The sequence below is a fragment of the Tyto alba genome, unplaced genomic scaffold (genome assembly GCF_018691265.1).
Source record: "Tyto alba isolate M040663 unplaced genomic scaffold, T.alba_DEE_v4.0 Super-Scaffold_16, whole genome shotgun sequence".
Taxonomy (NCBI): domain Eukaryota; kingdom Metazoa; phylum Chordata; class Aves; order Strigiformes; family Tytonidae; genus Tyto; species Tyto alba.
In genome coordinates, this window is record NW_024881278.1 from 30,556,048 (window position 1) to 30,573,788 (window position 17,741).

Below are 17,741 nucleotides of genomic sequence, written 5' to 3' on the forward strand. Positions count from 1 at the left end.
AGAGCAATATAGCATTTATATTTGAAAAAATTATGGATTTGCCTATAATGCTAGAATTTACAAAAAATGTAAGAGTGAGAAAACACTCAATAGCCAGGCTATGCTTAAGATGTGATTAGGTTACAGGTTTTGGGAGTGTTTCTTTTCATTGAAGCCAGAAATTACAGAAGAGAAGTCAAAGCAAAATCAGACACTGAATAGTTTTTTTTTTCAATTCATATACATCAAAACAAGCTGCAGAAACAGCAAGAATTTCTTAATTTTTGCTTTTCAATATATACAGCACACCAGTTAGCCAACCATCAGGTGCCCCAAGAGAAATACCAGAAATACCATGCAGAGTTCCGGTTGGGAAATCATAACAAGCTTTATTGTATGGATTTGTTTTGGAAAATTTGGTGTTCATTTATATGTTGTATAAGGTAAAAATAGTAAATACAGGGTCAATAAAAACAAGGGTTAGTGCTCATTTCCTTGTTCCTTTAGGTTTTGGAATGAAACGTAGTAAGATACCTTTAAGCTCTTTGAAACAAGCTCTCCAAAAATATTCTATCTTTTTGTTGTGTCCTGCGCATTATTTCCTTCCAGTCTTTAGAATCAAACTGTATTTCAGATGATGAATGTACCTCTTTCACATGGAGCTCAGGAAAAAATAAAAAGGCATTCCTGCTCTACACAGTTAACACATACTATTGCTTCATCCTCTACAATTCACTGATTTAAAATATAGCTATGAAGCTACATTTTCTGTAGAAGTTAACCAATGAAGTGAGTAGCAACAGCAGGAAAAAAGTAAGAAAAAAAATAATAAATCTCCTATTCAATGTTTATTTTAAGGAATGCTTTCAGACTTAATTTTTAATCCATAAAGGGTAGAAGTGCCATAGGGAAAAAATGTCTGGGCAGGGGAAGGAGTGAAGCAGTTAAATCGATAGAAAAAGTGGCAGCAAATTTTAAAATACTGTTAAATATTTTCCTTACAGAACCATGGATTTGAAAGTGGAAAAAGTTACACGTTACATCCAAAGAAATTACAATTTAGATCCAAATTTTGAGCTGTTTTGCCCTCAAGCTGCTCAGTTTTAGCTTCAGAAAAAGAAGTCCTTAAGAGTTCTTTTAACGCTGTTATAAAACCGTACTTTGTACTGTGTTCATATTGTGCTAAAAGAATAAGATTAACATTATCCAACTTTGTTTCCGATTGAATTCAATTCCCATTGAGTTTTTTAATCTCCAGAATTACAACTTTCAGTTCAGGAAAAAACCCCCCACATATATTTGAACTTATCCCATCTACTAAAAGTCACAAGAAAACCAGTGTCTTAGTGAATTTTCCAAGCTAGAACTTAGAGGTTTTCTGCACTTCCTTTGAATAACTTGGCAGAAAAAGAAAATTACATTTTATCCATTAAAAAAATAGACAAAACCACTTTCACCAGAAGCATGGGAAGGGCTGACTGCAAAAGTTGCATTAATTGCTTCCATAAGGCAGTCACAGGGCCTGCAGGTAGGGAAAATAACTATGTAACTCATGTTAAACTACAGAGCCATTGAAGACAAACATGGTATAGATTTAAGTACTATAAGCAGTGCCTACCTAAAAGGAAAGGATCTGTCTTTCAGTAGAAGTTTTTGTATCAAGAGAAAGTCACGACTTACTTCCTTCAGCACTAATATAACTCAAAGCCTTTTATATTACTAATGGAGCTTGTAAAATTCATTTGACTGCTGCAAACAAAAAAATGTTTCTGGAAGACTCTGATACATGTTGAGGACTACAGGCTTTCACTTTGAATAAAACTCCAGGCTGTAATTTTGGGCAGCAAGCCTCTGTCTGCTTCTGAATAGCTAAATATTGCAGATCCGCCTCCATATCTTCTGGCAACGGGGCTTCTAACGCTGCCTAGAGTTGCAGAGGGAAGAAGAAAGAAAAACCTCAATGTCCAAAGAACTGGAGTATGAGCACCTGAGGAACATATTGCTTTTCTGTCTGCAGTAGGACAGCAGTGATAGAGTCCGGTAAATGGCACATAGGCCAAAAAAGTCTCACAGGGGGAGCAGGAGAAGACAACACATCACGATGACAGGATATGTATAAAATATTACTGGGTGCATGATATAGATTGTGATTACCTTTAATAAGATGAATGGTTCATAAAGGCAGCAACACACATTTCAAGCAATGATTATGATCAGGACTGGGTCTGTTTTCAGCCCTGACTGATTTTTCTTTCCTTGCCATGTTATTCAGAATAAACTACTGCAAGATGACATAATCTAGAAATATTGAAAAATTTCTCTAGGCTACGGTACCATCTAAACCATCTAAATATCTAACAGAAACAGCACAACAAAGTAAGAAGAAAAAAGAAAAAAAGCACCTAGAGACAAAATGCACAGGAACAGCCTCTGAACGTACCAACTCAGAAAACAGAAGCACATCATATTGTGTACCACACTAGAAGATAAGATTTTTATACACTATGATCACTAACAAATTAGGGCTTAATATTTTAAAGGTGCCAAATATTCGTTTCTCTCTGGTATTTTAGCAAAAACTCTTGGTTTTGTCTATCATACGAAAACAAAGACATTTGTACTCAGCCACGCTTACTGGCAATACATCACCTTCCTCTTACTTTATTTTTACCTTTATCTTCTTTTATCTTGTGTTATTCTTTCAGCAAAACTTTTTCCCACCCTTACCTTTTAAAATAAACAAATTATAGACACACACATATATACAGTTTTCTGCTTCTACTATCCCTCAAGTGATAGATTTCAGTCTCTTCATTATTTATGTAGCAAACCGTAAACACTAAAGTCAGACTCATTAACAGCAGGAATTAACATATGCAGTAGAATTAGAGAGAATGTATCAGAGAAAGTCTTGTGACGAAAATAGTCAATGAATAGCATCCATGAGTAATCCCTTACTCATTTTACATTAAGAAGAGTAGAACAACCTTACAATGAATCGGACTTAGAAATACAGGCACTGCTCAGACAGTAACATTACATGGTACTTCAAGTAGTCACATAAATGTAATGCAATGTTTCAGAGAGAAAACTGTTAATAAATTGTTTGATGACACACAGCAACACGAATTTACATTTGTTAATTTCTTTACACTAGCAGCTTCAGAGGTAATCACTGTAAATAAACCTAGTGTTTTGAACAAACCCTCATATCACAATACTATCCAGTGAAACAGTGATAATGACTAGATGACCCAAAGGAGTGGGGGGTGCAAGCTGAGAAATCTGTTTTCTGTCAGAACAAGAATTTGAGACCCCATGTCACATACTATAAAATTTAAAAAAATGTCTTTTGTAAAAATCAAACATGGCCTCTATTAATCTTCCATATAATAAATAATAATTTCCACCTTTCCACATTATCAGCCTCTGCAGAACAGTCCAGGTATGCTAGAATCTGTTTCTCCAAGTAACTGTCAATGTTCTCCTCCATCGCAGAAGATGCACAGAAAACATTCTGGATGGCTGAATTTGAAAATATTGCCTCATATTTCCCTTCAAAAATCAACTGCAATAAGGATCCACTTTCTGGGGAGGAAAAAAAAGAAAAAACAAAAATCAGGATCAATTTTGAAACAACTTTATCTTACAAGATCTATTAAAACCAAAACATATACCACTACCCTTTCAAGGAATCAATCTTCATTTACATTGCAGAAAAAGTACAGTTGCATTGAAACTAAAGAACAACAGCAGCAGGTGTCACTTTATTCAAAATAAATTTTACAGAACTTGTATTAATGTTTTAGTGAAATACAAGCTGCCAGATGAATGCAAAACAAAAACTTGCACTGAAATTTCAGAGGAAATACATGGATGGCCTTTCAAACATGTGTACTACAGTTACTGAAGACAACTACAATTATCACAAGAGGGTTTTCTTCCTGGAAAACATTTAATATGAGTGTGTTACAGTAAAATCCTATAGATAAGACAATTTTACAGACTAGAGAATTTTTTTAGGGAAAATGTAACTAATAAAAAGAGTTCAATATTTGGAGAGTTTGGTGAATAAATTCTCATTTAAAACTGTAGAAACTACTCTTTAAGTCCCTTTTTTAAGTGCTTAGAACATTCACAAAGAATGACAATACGATTTTATCTTTATAAAATAATTATTTTTCTATTATAAGTTTACTATCTCAATAAGAAGTCTGCATATGGAGTCAGATCCTTAGTAATAACTACTAAGGTGGATTTAGATCCATGAATGTTTCTCCACTGAAGCCTTTCAAGACAAACAGAAGTCATGAAATGCTAGACATTTAATTTCTAAAAAGTTTCAAACCCATCAAGTTCTTGATCCAGACTACAAATTTGTTCACAGAAGGCATCTTCCCTTCTTTCTTCAGATATACTACAGTGCAATCAATACAGCAGCTGTTAGAACAACTTCACAGTGTTAAAACCTTCTATTCTTGAGCAAAATCAGCATCTGCCTATGCTGCAGCTGTGGCTACAACTAATGTAGATGTACTAACTGGTTTTAAACTAGCTGATGCAGATGGTGGTAGTGGTGTGACAGAGGAAATGAAGAGGTCTGCATTGGATATGTGCCTTAATATTAATCTGTGATTCCAGCTGCAGACTGCAGCTCCCGTGCACTCAGTGTTACCATAGTTACTGTAATGTTAGTACTCGTGTTAGCCAAATTAACACTAGCACAGGTACAGATCCACACAAGCAGCAGCTGTGCAAGGAAGTGAACCAAATACCAACCTCAAGTTCATCCAGCCAGAACAAGTATTTTAAGTTTCAGACATCTGGGAAGACTGAGTGCAGAACCAACTTCAATAGCAGCAATGGATGACTTGTAGGTATGGATGATTGACATTCATTCTAATCTCTCTGGACCAGGTGGTTGACCTCAATTTACTTTTGTTCTTTACAACAATGATCAACTGAATGATTTAAGACATCACTTGTGCTATATGATTTAAAAAACACTACAAGGTGTACCTGGAAGGGCATGTGCAAAAGAATAGTAATGGTTCTATAACACTGCTGACATCATACTCTCGTAGAGAACAGAAATAGTGATAAACTTTCTCTAATCTATGCTTTGGGGAGACTTTCTTTCAACAGATGACATCTTTTTTGTATTGGATTATGGTTGCCCAGACAGGCAATGCTGCAGTGTGTACAATAAGTATTGGCTGTGAGGACACTAATGAAGAATATTGAGGTTTTCTCTTTCCACTAACACTGTAACATCACTGTAAGCACACCAAATCTGCTTTTGATTCTGTTTAGCTTCTTATAAGATGCCATACAAATTCAAAGTCACAGTCTTTAAATTTAGTTTTAGGATCATCAATAGGAATGGCCTATGTAGGTGACAACTAGAAATCATCACAAATGCCATCATTTTATCTGTCTATTGTAAGACACCTTTCTTCAACAACAGCCTTTACCACATCTTATAGCAGCACATTACTTAAAAGAACCAAAACAAACAAACAAACAAACCAAGCAAACAAAAAAAACCAACCAAAAACCACACAACTACACAAGCAGCATACACAACTCTGTGAAAGGACAGATCTGACAGATGTCAGTCATATCACCTAACTTTCCTGGACAATACAATGATTAAGGTTAAAAAGAAGTAACATAAGGAAATAGAGCTGAGCAGGTCTGTGCAGTTTTTTACCAAAATTCAGTTAGTGTTTGGGTAAGGATAAATGAGTCTTTCCATACACTACAACCTTTAAATGTTTTAAAGGGCATGACCCATGACTTGAGAACAACTGTATTTCTAGCCCATCTGAAACATGGACATGCCTTTTAATGACAAATGCTACATTTTAGAAGCTGCAGGAAAGCTAGGTCAGCAACAACCTAACCAAGTCCCCTCAAGAGACTGCGTTCCATTGTTCCCTCAAGAAACCGTGACTAAATAACTAATGAAACATAGAACGTGCAGTTCATGCCAGACTTTTCCTCATGTTTTGCTGCAAGAGTGGATTTCGCATCGCTGCCCAAATTCAATCAGCCAGGTAGTCTCCCGTGGGTCACGAAGCAGTCGGAGGAAGCGCCGTGATTAAAACCCTCCCGGGTGCCGACACGAAGCGGCCGGCGGGGCGCCTGCCGGCCCCCGGCCCGGGACTTGCTGCAGCCGCGGCCGCCGTCGCTCCGCCTGAAGCCCTGTCGGGCCGGCGGGTAACGGCCGAGAAACTCGGAGGAGGGTCCCGACGCACCTCCCGCCCCGGCCCTGCCCCTGCCGCCGGCACCGCGCCCGCTCCTCCAGGCCTCCGCCGGCGGGAGCCCACCGGAGCCTGGCGAGGGGGCAGAAAGGGCGGGGGGGATACGGACGGGACACGGCCGCCTCCGCAGCGGGCGCGGGTGGAGGGAGCCGCCAGCCGCGGGCTCGGCTCGGCCTGGGGCCGGTGGAGACGTCGATAGCTCCGGATACCCACGGTAACGGCCGGGACATCCCCTCACCTGCTGCCGCGACTTCGCCCTGCTTCCACTCCCGGGACTCCGCCGCGCTGAGGAAGCCCCTCAGCAGGGAGCGCTCCAGGGCCAGCATAGCCCCGCCGCCGCCCCGCCCCCCACCGCTCGCTCGGAGGCCGCTGCGCTGACCGGCGATGCCACCTTCCCCTCAGCCCATGTGCAGGAACCGGCCGCAGGGAGCCGCCATGACACTCCCGCCGAGCACGCCGGGAGGACGCAGCGCCGCGCAGGCGCGGTGGCAAACCCCGCCCGCCTGGCCGGTCCGGGCAGGCGGCGCGTGCGCGGTTGCGGACGCGGGTGGGCGGAGCCAGGGGCGGCCGGTAGCCGCGTGCCCCCAGACGAGCCCCACGTGCGCGGGGCGGGGCAGTGGGTGGGGTTTTGGGGGGGGCGGGGGCGGGGCGGGCAGAGCTGAGGCGCTTCCCGACCCGTGTCAATCCCCACCCGCCCCCCCCCCCAAGAGTGGCAGTTCGTGAGGCGCGCGCGTGTGTGTGTGCGTGTGCGCGCGCGCCCGTGGAGCGCTGCCTGTGCGTTTCCGTGTGGGGAGCCCTCTGTGCGGTCCCCGCGGGGAGCGGCGGGGGCTGGCTGAGGCGCCCAGCCCTCGGGGCGAGGCGGGACGGGCCGGGCCTCGTAGCGGGGGCGGCCCCGCGTGGCCGTGGCCGTGGCCGTGGCCCCCGAAGCAGCGCGGCCCGCTGGTTTGCAGTGCGCGTCCGTGCGTCTGTCCGTACGAGCTCTCTTCTCCCGCGCCCTGGGCGGTGTGTTCGTCGTGCTTTCTCTCAGGCGACGTTTGCACGGCATCGGGGAGTTGGGACGTGTAAACCCAATTTTACGGCTGCATAGGTGAGAAAAGCGATAGTGTTTCAGATTTAAAGTGGATTGAGAGAAAACATGAAGTATGGTTAGTAACCAGGCGGGATTTCTTTTTAATAGGTATGGCGTAGGTGCCTGCATACCTAAAGGTGGTTTGGACACAAATACACGGTTGAATTGGCTTAATAAGATTGAAGAGGAGGCGAGGACCGTGCTTTGGTCTGTTCCTGTATTAATTTTAGCACCTGTCCAGACACCCATAGGAACATAGTTCTGACACATTGTTTCTGAGCTCTTCACTTCCATCACGTGCATGTACATGAGGAGAACAAAGGCCATGCCCTCCCTTTCATTCAAAATTGCATGAAACAGGTGAAACAATAAAAACGTTTTCTCAGTGTTGCTAATGAAACTTGAAGGTAATTAAGTCAGAAACAAGAAGGCCATCACAGCAGGGCAAATTCTTGATACGTAAAGATGAATGTTCTGAACATGACTACTGTAAAGGTTGTAATTCATTTCGCTGTAAGGTGTGGTGTGTAGTATTGTGAAATAGCATATTTGTCAGTTTTCGTTTGTTAGTCTTCAAAAATTAGAAATCTTTTCATCATGCTTCCATATCTAATATAATCGTTAAAACCTGAGGAAGACTTAATGCAGCTTTTTATTGAGATGACTGTGGTAGGTTATTGCCTGTTTGGGCTTTAATATACAGGCTGTTAATTTAAAATTTAATAAGATTTATAAGGCCAAAATGCAATTAAATAAAAATGTTGCTTTTCAACTTATTTTCTGGCCTGAGACAATCCATTCTATTTATGTCACTTTTGACAAGAAAACTGATAGTAATTCGTATCATTAATAGATAGCCATCAACTTGCTCTCAGTTCCAGGAACTATGAGCCAAAAATGAATGCTCATCCTGGAAGTAGTGTGTTACAGAAATTCTTAAAACATAGTAAATAATTCCGTTTCCATGTACCATGTTAGAAAAATCATTAAATCCATTAAGTTTATTTTATTAAATTCACTGTTAAACAGTAGAATGTCTGAAATCAAAATGATTTTACTCACTTACTCTTTGCTTTCCGTGTGTAGCAACAGAATTGTTACTCTGTATGAAAAATATAATACACAGGAGTTATGCTAATTCTTTGTGTTTAAATGTAACTTATACAGGAACAAATTTCTTTACCTCCCAAGTAATAGATCTGCATAAAATGTACATGGATTTTCCAAAATTAAATGGATAATTTCTTAAGTGAGGTCTAACTAAAATGTAAAATAACACTCCTTTTCACCACCAGCCCCCTTTTTTTTCAGAGAATTCGGATCATATGTTGAAATACAAATAAGAATTTAATAAAGAAATAAAAAATACATTTGCATGGTTGGTCAATAATATCAAAATATAAATTCTTCTTATGATATTTTCTGCGTTTTATTTTCAGGGAAAACTGGTAAAATTTTCTGGGAATAAATAGTTGGTAAAGTATTTAATAAAAACAAGGAATATTTTGCTGTCTGTCTTACATCTGCTGGTTCCCCCAACGTGGGTGTTTTTCCCCCCTACAATTCCGTTCTGGAGGCACCTAGAAATTAGCAGATATGTGGGCAGGAGGACCACCAGCAGGAATCAGTGCACTCCTGACTGACAGTGGACTGATTGTTACTGCTGATGTAAAAGATGATTTTGATTGTTTATCAGTTGCCATTTGACAGACTTACTGAAGCCTGCAGCTTAAGCTTGCTTCCCTAAATGATTTAAATATACATATATTTCTCAAAGGATAGTCGGCAGGTTTTGTTTGCATTTAAGGATTGCTTCTGCCAGTTGCCTCAAAGGGAAGCAAGCCTTTTACAATACTGTGTAGTGCGGATTCAAGATTTTAACCTGATGCTTCATATTATTTCTAAGCAGGAAGTAGATAATCAAGCCTTCTGAGTTTTCAGAGAAAAACCTTCATTAACTTTTTTCCAAAAGTGTAAGAAAATTATCCATATGAAGTATTGTGCTACTGTAGTATCTGAACCAGCATGTTTAATGTCAGCTTGCAAGATATCTATGCTGCTGGTTTTATGCTGCTGTATTTATCTTCTGTTGCAGGTTCTTTTTCGCAAAGCCTTTTGAAACAGATGATCTCACTGTGGACTACCAAAAAACTGCTACCTGTAAGAAAAAGATTTGGTAAGTTTAAAGTAATTTTTATTAGCATAGACCTTTATTATGACATTTTTAACAATGAGGTGATGTTTGTAAAAGCTGCTGTTACATTAATTTTAAGTTCATCCTCAATTCCGTGTGCCAGGTTTCTCGTACTGATGAAGAAAGAACAAATTGTGTTATATGCTATTTTTGAACAATAGTTGATCTGCTATGTAAGGAGTGTAGAAAGGGGAGGAATTGTTGAGGAAAAAACACACTTTGATATAGCAGGATGAAAACTTGCAGGATTGTGTAACCAAACTTCTGCAATTCTAAAGAGAATATTTGATGCATCTGGTGAGAGGAGGGGAGCCGCAAGGCTTGTATGGGGGAATTCTATCAACTTTTCTTACTTTGTCTCTGTTAGTTCAGTCAAGCTATATCCCAGTAACCAGTTACTCTTTGTGAATCATATTTAAGGTTACATCATCTTGAGTTACGGCATCAGAAACACTTCAAGCTTGTTGGAAGCCTAGTGGCCTCCAAAAGACATCAGCTAAATGTTCAAACTATATTCAGTTTGGCTGAACTAAGGTACAGGCCCTCACTATAAGGAGACAGGTGGTCCCCCAGCAAGCTTCCAGCATACCTACAGATTTCCAGTTACATCTGCAGTCTAAAACTAAACGTAGGCTTACAGTCTTAAGGTGACAAAAGCAAAAGAATGAGAGTTATAATATAGCTGTTAAGACCTACTAGTAGTGTATCTCAGTAACGGGGACTGATGTGGTACTTGACAGACATTATAGTTGCTTCACCCCACTCACCAACTAGCATTGTAACTATTGGTTCTCTCAGGTCTGACCAGTTCACTGACTTATGCTCTTGTTTCCCCCAGAGCCTGGATAACACAAACACTGCTTAGTCAGTGAGGTGGAGGTAGAAAAGCTACACTTCTAATGTGCCGAAATAATAGTAGTTAGAAATTTCTTCTCTGACTAACAACTTTATAAGGCCATAGCAGGGAGAGTCAGTGTAGGCCACTGCACAACAAGAAAAGAAAGAGTGGTTCAAACTACTCTTTGTGAATGTACAACAAAGAACATGGCAAGTTGCAATAGTCCCGGACAGCTCTTTTCTGCTATTGTGGTCACTCTCCTAAAAGCGCTGACGTTAATCTTCAGTGATCATTTAAAAAATATTATATGCGAATATTACTGCATCTCTTTTTGTATGGTACCCAAGCTCAGTAAATAACTAGACAAAGATGAAGTAGGTCTTGAATAAACATATATTCTGTCTGTAAAATAAAATTGTAAGATCTGAGGTGCAGTCTTCCCACTCTTAATAGGTTAATTTTTCTTAAATTTAGCCATTAATTTACTATTGTCTTTCCTGGTGGCCGTGAATATATATTTGCTGTTCATTTAGCAAATGTTTCTCCATTCCTTCTTTTTCTTCCTTTCTGTCACATCAGAACATACCTCTTCTGAACTTTTATAAACAAATTCCTGCTTGGTTAATTAGCAGAAATTTGCTCTGCCTCAACTACATAACATCTGTGAGTTTTCAGATGAAGAAACCAAGGTTTATGTGAAAATAATTCAATTTACTGTTCAATAAAAGAATTCAGAAATTACTCTTTCATTAAATAAGCATGTCATCGTGCCTGAGTTTGCAAAGGGTTTAATGCCTTCTCAGATGAGCTCACACGGAATCATTATCTCATGATGTCTTAGTTTTTTATAAATCAACATTGCCTGTCTGTCTTTCCTAGCTTCAAAAAGAGATAGAAGGATTTAAAATCAGAATATTTTTTTAATATTAAAGAGCTTTCATTCATTGGATTTTCTTTGTTGGCCTGAAGAAAGACAGCCGCACAGGATTGGTTCCAAACACACTATTTCAAACAGATATTTTAGCTGGAACACATAGAATCTTGAATTAAAGCTATATGATAACTTTAATCTCTTTTGTCCGCTCAGTAACTTGATTATATTTTTGAACATAGAGTGTGAAAAGTGCATAGTCACCCGTAGAGCAGAAAAGTGGTTTTGAGAATACCTCACATTTTAATAAAAGAATGGATAGTTCTGGTTCTTGATATGCATGTGTGTCGCAACCAATTCAGGGTGGCTACCAGGCTTCTGCTGTGCCACCACTGTGAGGCTATGCTGGCATGAGACTGGTAGGTTAATCAGAAACACCGATTATGACAGGCAGTAAATGATGAAGGGGTGACAAGTTTCATATTCTGAGAACCTAGTTGAATTCCTAGCATACTGTCTTTCACCGGGGAACAGTGAAGCTATTGGGTAGTCAGTTCCAGTTGTGCTTCCAAATCACTTACAGTGCTGCTTTTTATGTTGGTCCTCCAAAGTTTGAGATATCTCCGTGACTTTGGACCTCAGTAAGGTTTGGTATGTGACTTAGAGAATAAGGACCACTGGTCATCCTTGTTTTATAATGTAAGATTTGGTGAGTGCTGTAGATGAAAGGGGTGGTATATATGGATGTGTATGTGCTAATTACAGAATATTCCATGCAAACAAGCAGAAAAATACTAGGTACGGTTTTGCGACTATTTTTATAACAATATAATAAGCAGTTCTGTTCAGCTTTCCATCTTGGATTCTGAAAAACATGAGTTAAAGTATGTGATTAAGCATGAATGCACTTTATGCAAATTGTATTCCAGAATTGTTTTAGAGCTACAGAACTGTCACCAAACTTAGATGTTACAATGTACCTTCCAATATGATTCTTCCAACTAGTTAGTATGAAGGATTTAAATGTAATAGTGATATTAGCTTAAATGCTCTGTGGTAAATTGTAATGAGAAACAGGAACATTCTGCCTGATGAGAACTGTACTATCCTGAAAAACTTCCAGTTGTTTACAGCTTTGCCAAATAGCACAAATAGGTAGTTTGATGATTTCTATTTGGAGAATGCCCTTTAGCTTGGACTTACAAGCAAAATTTATCTTGTTTTTAAAACAAGGGTACAAAAATGTTTCTTCCTGTGTTTTCTACTCTTTTCTCTGAAACGTATGTTTTGGATGGGGAGGTATTTAGTGATTGCGAGTGTGGTGCCCTGTATGTCCAAGAGATACTTTTTTGCCATCTCAGTTTAAATTTGGTTAAGTAAAAGTTCAGCATAGTTTTGCTGTGTGATAGAATTGCAATAACAGAGGACATTATTGTGTGTGACAACCAACTGTGAAGGCAGGAGCCCTCAAATTCTCGAAGCATCTGTAAATGACAGAAATTCAGTTATTCTACTAAATTTAATCTAGATAATCACTTGTGCAATATTTATAAGAAGTTAATGTTTTACAGTGATTTTGAATAACACAGAGCATCACTGAGGATGCTGTTGGTCCTCCAAAGTTTGAGGTAGGCAAAACTGACTGCAAATGTTAGAAGCTTCAAAGAAGAAGGTTCTAGCAAAATAAATAACTAGATTATAGTGAAGGGAAGTGGACAGAGAGAAAATATTCACAGTTAAAACACCAGTAGGTCTGACTGTCCTTTAGCAATGTAATCTCTGCACTAAAATGAATTTTCATATTTTTCATAATCAGTTTGTTCCTAAATCTTTGAAACTATTGGCTTCTTTGAGAATGATCTGTCCTGGGAAGAACAAAAACAAGATAAATGTTCTCTTTCAAAACCTGTCTCAAAATGCCTGTCAATATTTACTATATATTTATAATTTGACACAGTGAAGGATTGACGAGATCATTAACAGTGGACTGGGATGACTCATTTCCCTGTCCTTCATGACTGCTTGTGCTGAGCTCTTTACTTCTCCTGGCTGCCCAAAGGAGAAACTCTGAAATGTTCTGAGCAGACTTCCAGAGAGTTGGAGGAAAGCGACCGATTCATTTACAGTCATTGTTTTGCAGATAACAAAAGGATTCTTCAAGTCTCGCAAATTTTCTATGTACTGCCAGCACCCGTGACGTACTCAAGAGATTTTTCATTAATTTTGCACAGTGGTTGATCATTAGACTCCACAAACATCAGGAAATCTGTTGGTGTCATTCACAATCTCCTACTTTTCACTGGCAAAATTCTTAGTATTGTTAAGATCAGGATTTGACTCTCATTGTCATGTGTAATTTATGAACAGTCTTTCAGATCTTACCGTAAAGTGAATAGTATCTGTTATATTCCAATCCTCTTTCAGGTCTCCTGTAGCAAGTAGGATGAAAATAAGTTCCCATAGGTTTTCCAAATGTTCTTCTCAGTAGCAGAATTATGCCTTACTTTTGTTGCTGTGGGAATTCTTTCTTCCTCCTGCTGTTGTAGGTTAAGGAACATTCTAGTAGGGTTGTAACTAGAGAACAGACTAGAAGTGCATATGATGAGAAAACTTTTTATATCTTGTTGCATGCTAGAACTCTGCTGATCTGTTGTACGTCCATTCTGTTCAAAGGCTGATTGTAACCATTAACATAAGTAGATTAGGAAATGGTAAGGGATTAGACCATGTCTACATGTTAATTTATGTTCTGCCACAAAATATATTACAGCGCTTTATGACCATACTTTGAACATGGGAGTAGGGAAAATATTCAGACTCAACCTGTTCACTTGAGAGAAAAGCAGTTGTTTTAGACTTATGTTGCATCTCAGAGGAAGACTTGTTCTTGTTCAGCTTTACAAATAAAAAAATAAAGGCAAAACAGTTAATTTCTTTGTCCTTTTTCTAGTATTGAGTCTTGGGTTTAGGATATTTGTCAGAATTGCTAGGGTTCTATTTGACCTCTAGCTTTACTGATAAAGAGTGGCCTGAAACAAATACGATCACTTTACTAAGGATCAAAAGTAGGCTAAAACCAGATTTGCAATAACAAATTGGAAAAAAAAAAAAAAAAAGAAAGAAAAAAAAGAAAAAAGCTTATCAGAAAGTTGTTAAAGATGTGAGAGTCTATAAAGAGCTGGAGAATACTTTTTGTCTTGGTATGGATTCTCACAGAGCAAAAATATGTCAGTGGTCTGACATCCCAGAGTGGCTTTGAATTGTCTGAATCACAGTGCTGCATCAGAATGACTCATTCTCATTGCATACTGACATCCCTGCTGGGAAAGAACTGCTGTCTCTCCCTTGTAGCAATTTCAGTTTGCATGCTTCTGTTTTCTCCTCCCACTGAAGTTTTTGTTCTTACAGACATCTAGAGTTGAGATTGCCTTCTTCAGGAAGACAGGCACTATTTTGCAGGTGCAGTAGGTAATTTATTTCTGTATGAGAAGCAAGTATTCACTCCACCAAATGGAAGAGGAATATTAAATCCTATCTAGTGTCTCTAGGGTCTTTGCTACAACTGAAGTCCCTCCCATGTCAGTGTACAAGAGGTTAGTAACACAAGCACCGCCTATAGATTTGTACAGTTGGTGTACACCTTTCCTTTATATATGTAACATCTAAACCCTTTAGAATAAAGATGCTAATCGTTTTAAAACAAGCAAGCGAGCAGCCACTGAAAGAAAAACCTTTCTAAAATAAGATGATCAACCAGTGCCATGAATTCTTTGTATTCAGTTCCACTCAGCTCAGAACTATCTTGCCTGGGATGCAATGGTACATATCCTGTGTTTTTCCCCACCGTAGATCAGTCCTCGAATGAATGAACCAGGAACAGCACACACAGAGTAGATGCTTCACTAACCGCATGTTCTTCTAATCTCTCTGGATGTAGATGGGACATTGTGTTTTCAAGGCAGATTTCCAAATTTATTCTGAAGGAGGCAGAACCCAAAGCATCTTTTTTCTGGAAATTGTAATTATTCTCCCTCCCCCCCCCCTCCCCTTTATGCTTATCATCTTCTATAACCTTGATGACACAGTGGGTGATCTGTCCTTCCACAAAGTCATTGGAATTGTTACTCACTGCTTTGTTCACAAGGACTTCTCAGGTGTATGTTAGTAATACTGCCAAATTCTTACAGAGTCGGGCTAAGAACATATGATTGTTGAAGGCTGGCAATAGTCCTACAGGATTTGCTGTTAAAAACTGATAGGCCCACACAAGGTGAGGAGAGATCAGGCCAAAGAGGTATAGTGATAGTGCCCTCCTGAATAAAACATCTTTTCTTAGAACTTCCAAGGAATAGGTTTTGGAGTCTCTCCTGCTACCTGTGTCTTGATAATATTCTCAGATCTTCTTGTCCAGAATTTTTTTTTTTTAAAACTTTATGAGCTCATGCCTTGCTTTTTCTTATCTAGGAAGTTGAAGCTCAGGTTATTTGATACAAGTTTTCCTTTGGAGTTGGCAGTAATTCTAAGGCTGAGGGCCAATTCATCGTTCCCATTCTGGATGATCACATGCCATTTCAACCTTTAATGCAGTTAAACTTTGTAAAACTGTTTAGCTAGGTTTTTCCCTTATTGTCAAATAATCCTTCTTAGAACCCATTTACAAATTCTTTTATTCAGCAAGAGCTTTTCGTAGTGGTGAAAATGCATTTACACATTTATGCTTACATATTAATGAGTATTTTTTAAATTACAGAAATCAAGTATGGTAACCTAACATTTCCTCAATTAAATTAAGTAAATGTGTCATCACAGGGTCTCTGAATGCTCAGAGGCAAATTCAATAAGATTTCTTGAATCTTAGTAACAGGTGGTTTTGGTTTTTTGCCCCTTTTTTTTTTTTCTGACGATGGCTGAAAAGTTAGGGAATCAGGTTTCACTTAAATTTTTTAGCTTTGTTTTCTCTGTTAATGGGTAATTCTCAACTTCTCCCTGAATTTTTTTTTTTTTTTTTTTTAATGAACTAGCGTATGAGAAAAAAGTTAGGATGGTATTTAGTCAAAAAAAAGAGAAGCCTTAGGATAGTTCATGATAGTCTTCCCATTTGTAATAGTTGCTATAAAGAGGACGTACAGGATGTTCAGCACACACAATTGGACTTTTGTGGTCTTCTGAGGGTAGGAATTTTGCCTAAATGATCTCCTGACCTCCCTGATGAAGCTTTTTCCTTGTGATTTTGTCTCCTCTTAAATTTTTCTCTGAACCTTGAATCACCTTGATGGTTGAAGGTTGCATTCACATTAGGTGCCTATGAAATACACTTTGCAGCTGTCCTGGGATAGAAGCAACTTCCATTAGTATAGAGCTTTACCGGTCTGCTCTGTTGAAGGTGTAGTCCTAAGGGAGATGAGATCTTTCCATAGATGTTTGCGATCTGATAAATAGGCATGTGTGTTGTTTAAAACTATGTATTCCATTTGCAGTGCTGCTCAATCATATCTTAATACTTTTTAGTCTAATGATTTTAGACAAATGATTCAAAGAATGTAGTCAAAAGCTCATCAAAAAAACTCAACAACAAAAAAAACTCTTCTACCTCTTCTTCCTCTGCTCTCCTCTTTTAGCTTGTTATCTCAGTCCCCACTCTGCACCCAGGCAGAAAATGAATAAGTCTCATTGTGGGAATAACATTTGCATGACCTTAGAAAGACTAGGTAGAATTACAGCTTTGATTGGAACTTACTGTTGCTCTTTTATTAGTGTTTTTTAAAGTTACATGTTATTCGTTCTTAATGACATTAGGTGTTTCATCTTCTAAAATAATGTCTTATTACTTTTCTGTAAACTTGCAAAGGTTGTCAATAACTGTGTGTTGCTTTCCTTCTTTTCTATAGATAAGTATATTTTTTAACAGCAGAATTTAGATTGCAGAGGCGACATTGAGATTTAACTGGCATGGAGCCAGATTCTGATAGCATCACAGTGTGGTATAGGTCAAGACTTAATTTAGTCTGGCTTCTAGTGTGAACAGATTCTCCTCTAATGTCATCTCTTTGCTCCTGACATAGAATAATAGCTATTTCTATTTACATCTCATTTTCAAGTCATAAAATTTCTATGCTAGTACAAAAAAGGGAAGAAAGGTACAGGATATAGTGTCCTTACTATAGTCGAATTGTTTCTGGAAGAATAGAAGTAGGTGTTGGGGACTTGATTTTCATCTTACTCTCTTAAAAATGAATAAATAAAGGTAAGATAAGGCTTGTATTTTTAAGTCACCTAGTTAATGTAGCAATATATGGTTGTTTATGTTGTGAAGCCTTCCAGTTTCTAATTTAAATAAATCTGCTGTGGGAATTTGGTGTATGAAACTTGAGTTTTGAGGAGACTGTAGGTCCCTGATAGAGAAGTTATACATAGTTTATACTTGTAACTAATGTTGTGCCTTGATCTTTTTTTTTTTTTTTTTTTTTTAACAAGTAGCAGAATCACAAACACATTTTCCCATCTTCTAGCTCCTTATCTGTCCT

At 38.8% G+C, this 17,741-nt stretch overlaps 1 protein-coding gene and 1 long non-coding RNA gene across 2 annotated transcripts in view; one reads left to right on the forward strand and one right to left on the reverse strand.

Moving 5' to 3' along the window:
• Nucleotides 1-6,717, reverse strand: part of TTC27 (tetratricopeptide repeat domain 27) — a 133,443-nt gene extending 126,726 nt beyond the window's left edge. The window contains exons 1-2 of the mRNA XM_033011066.2: nucleotides 6,484-6,717; nucleotides 3,390-3,567 (exon numbers count right to left, since the gene is read on the reverse strand). Coding sequence (XP_032866957.1) covers nucleotides 3,390-3,567; nucleotides 6,484-6,571 — 266 coding nt within the window. The 5' untranslated portion in view covers nucleotides 6,572-6,717. The remainder of the gene's footprint in view (nucleotides 1-3,389; nucleotides 3,568-6,483) is intronic.
• A 279-nt stretch (nucleotides 6,718-6,996) lies between these two features.
• LOC116965853 overlaps nucleotides 6,997-17,741 on the forward strand; it is a 36,266-nt gene continuing 25,521 nt past the window's right edge. Inside the window, exons 1-2 of the long non-coding RNA XR_004409714.2 lie at nucleotides 6,997-7,332; nucleotides 9,410-9,490. This is a non-coding gene — a long non-coding RNA (uncharacterized LOC116965853). The remainder of the gene's footprint in view (nucleotides 7,333-9,409; nucleotides 9,491-17,741) is intronic.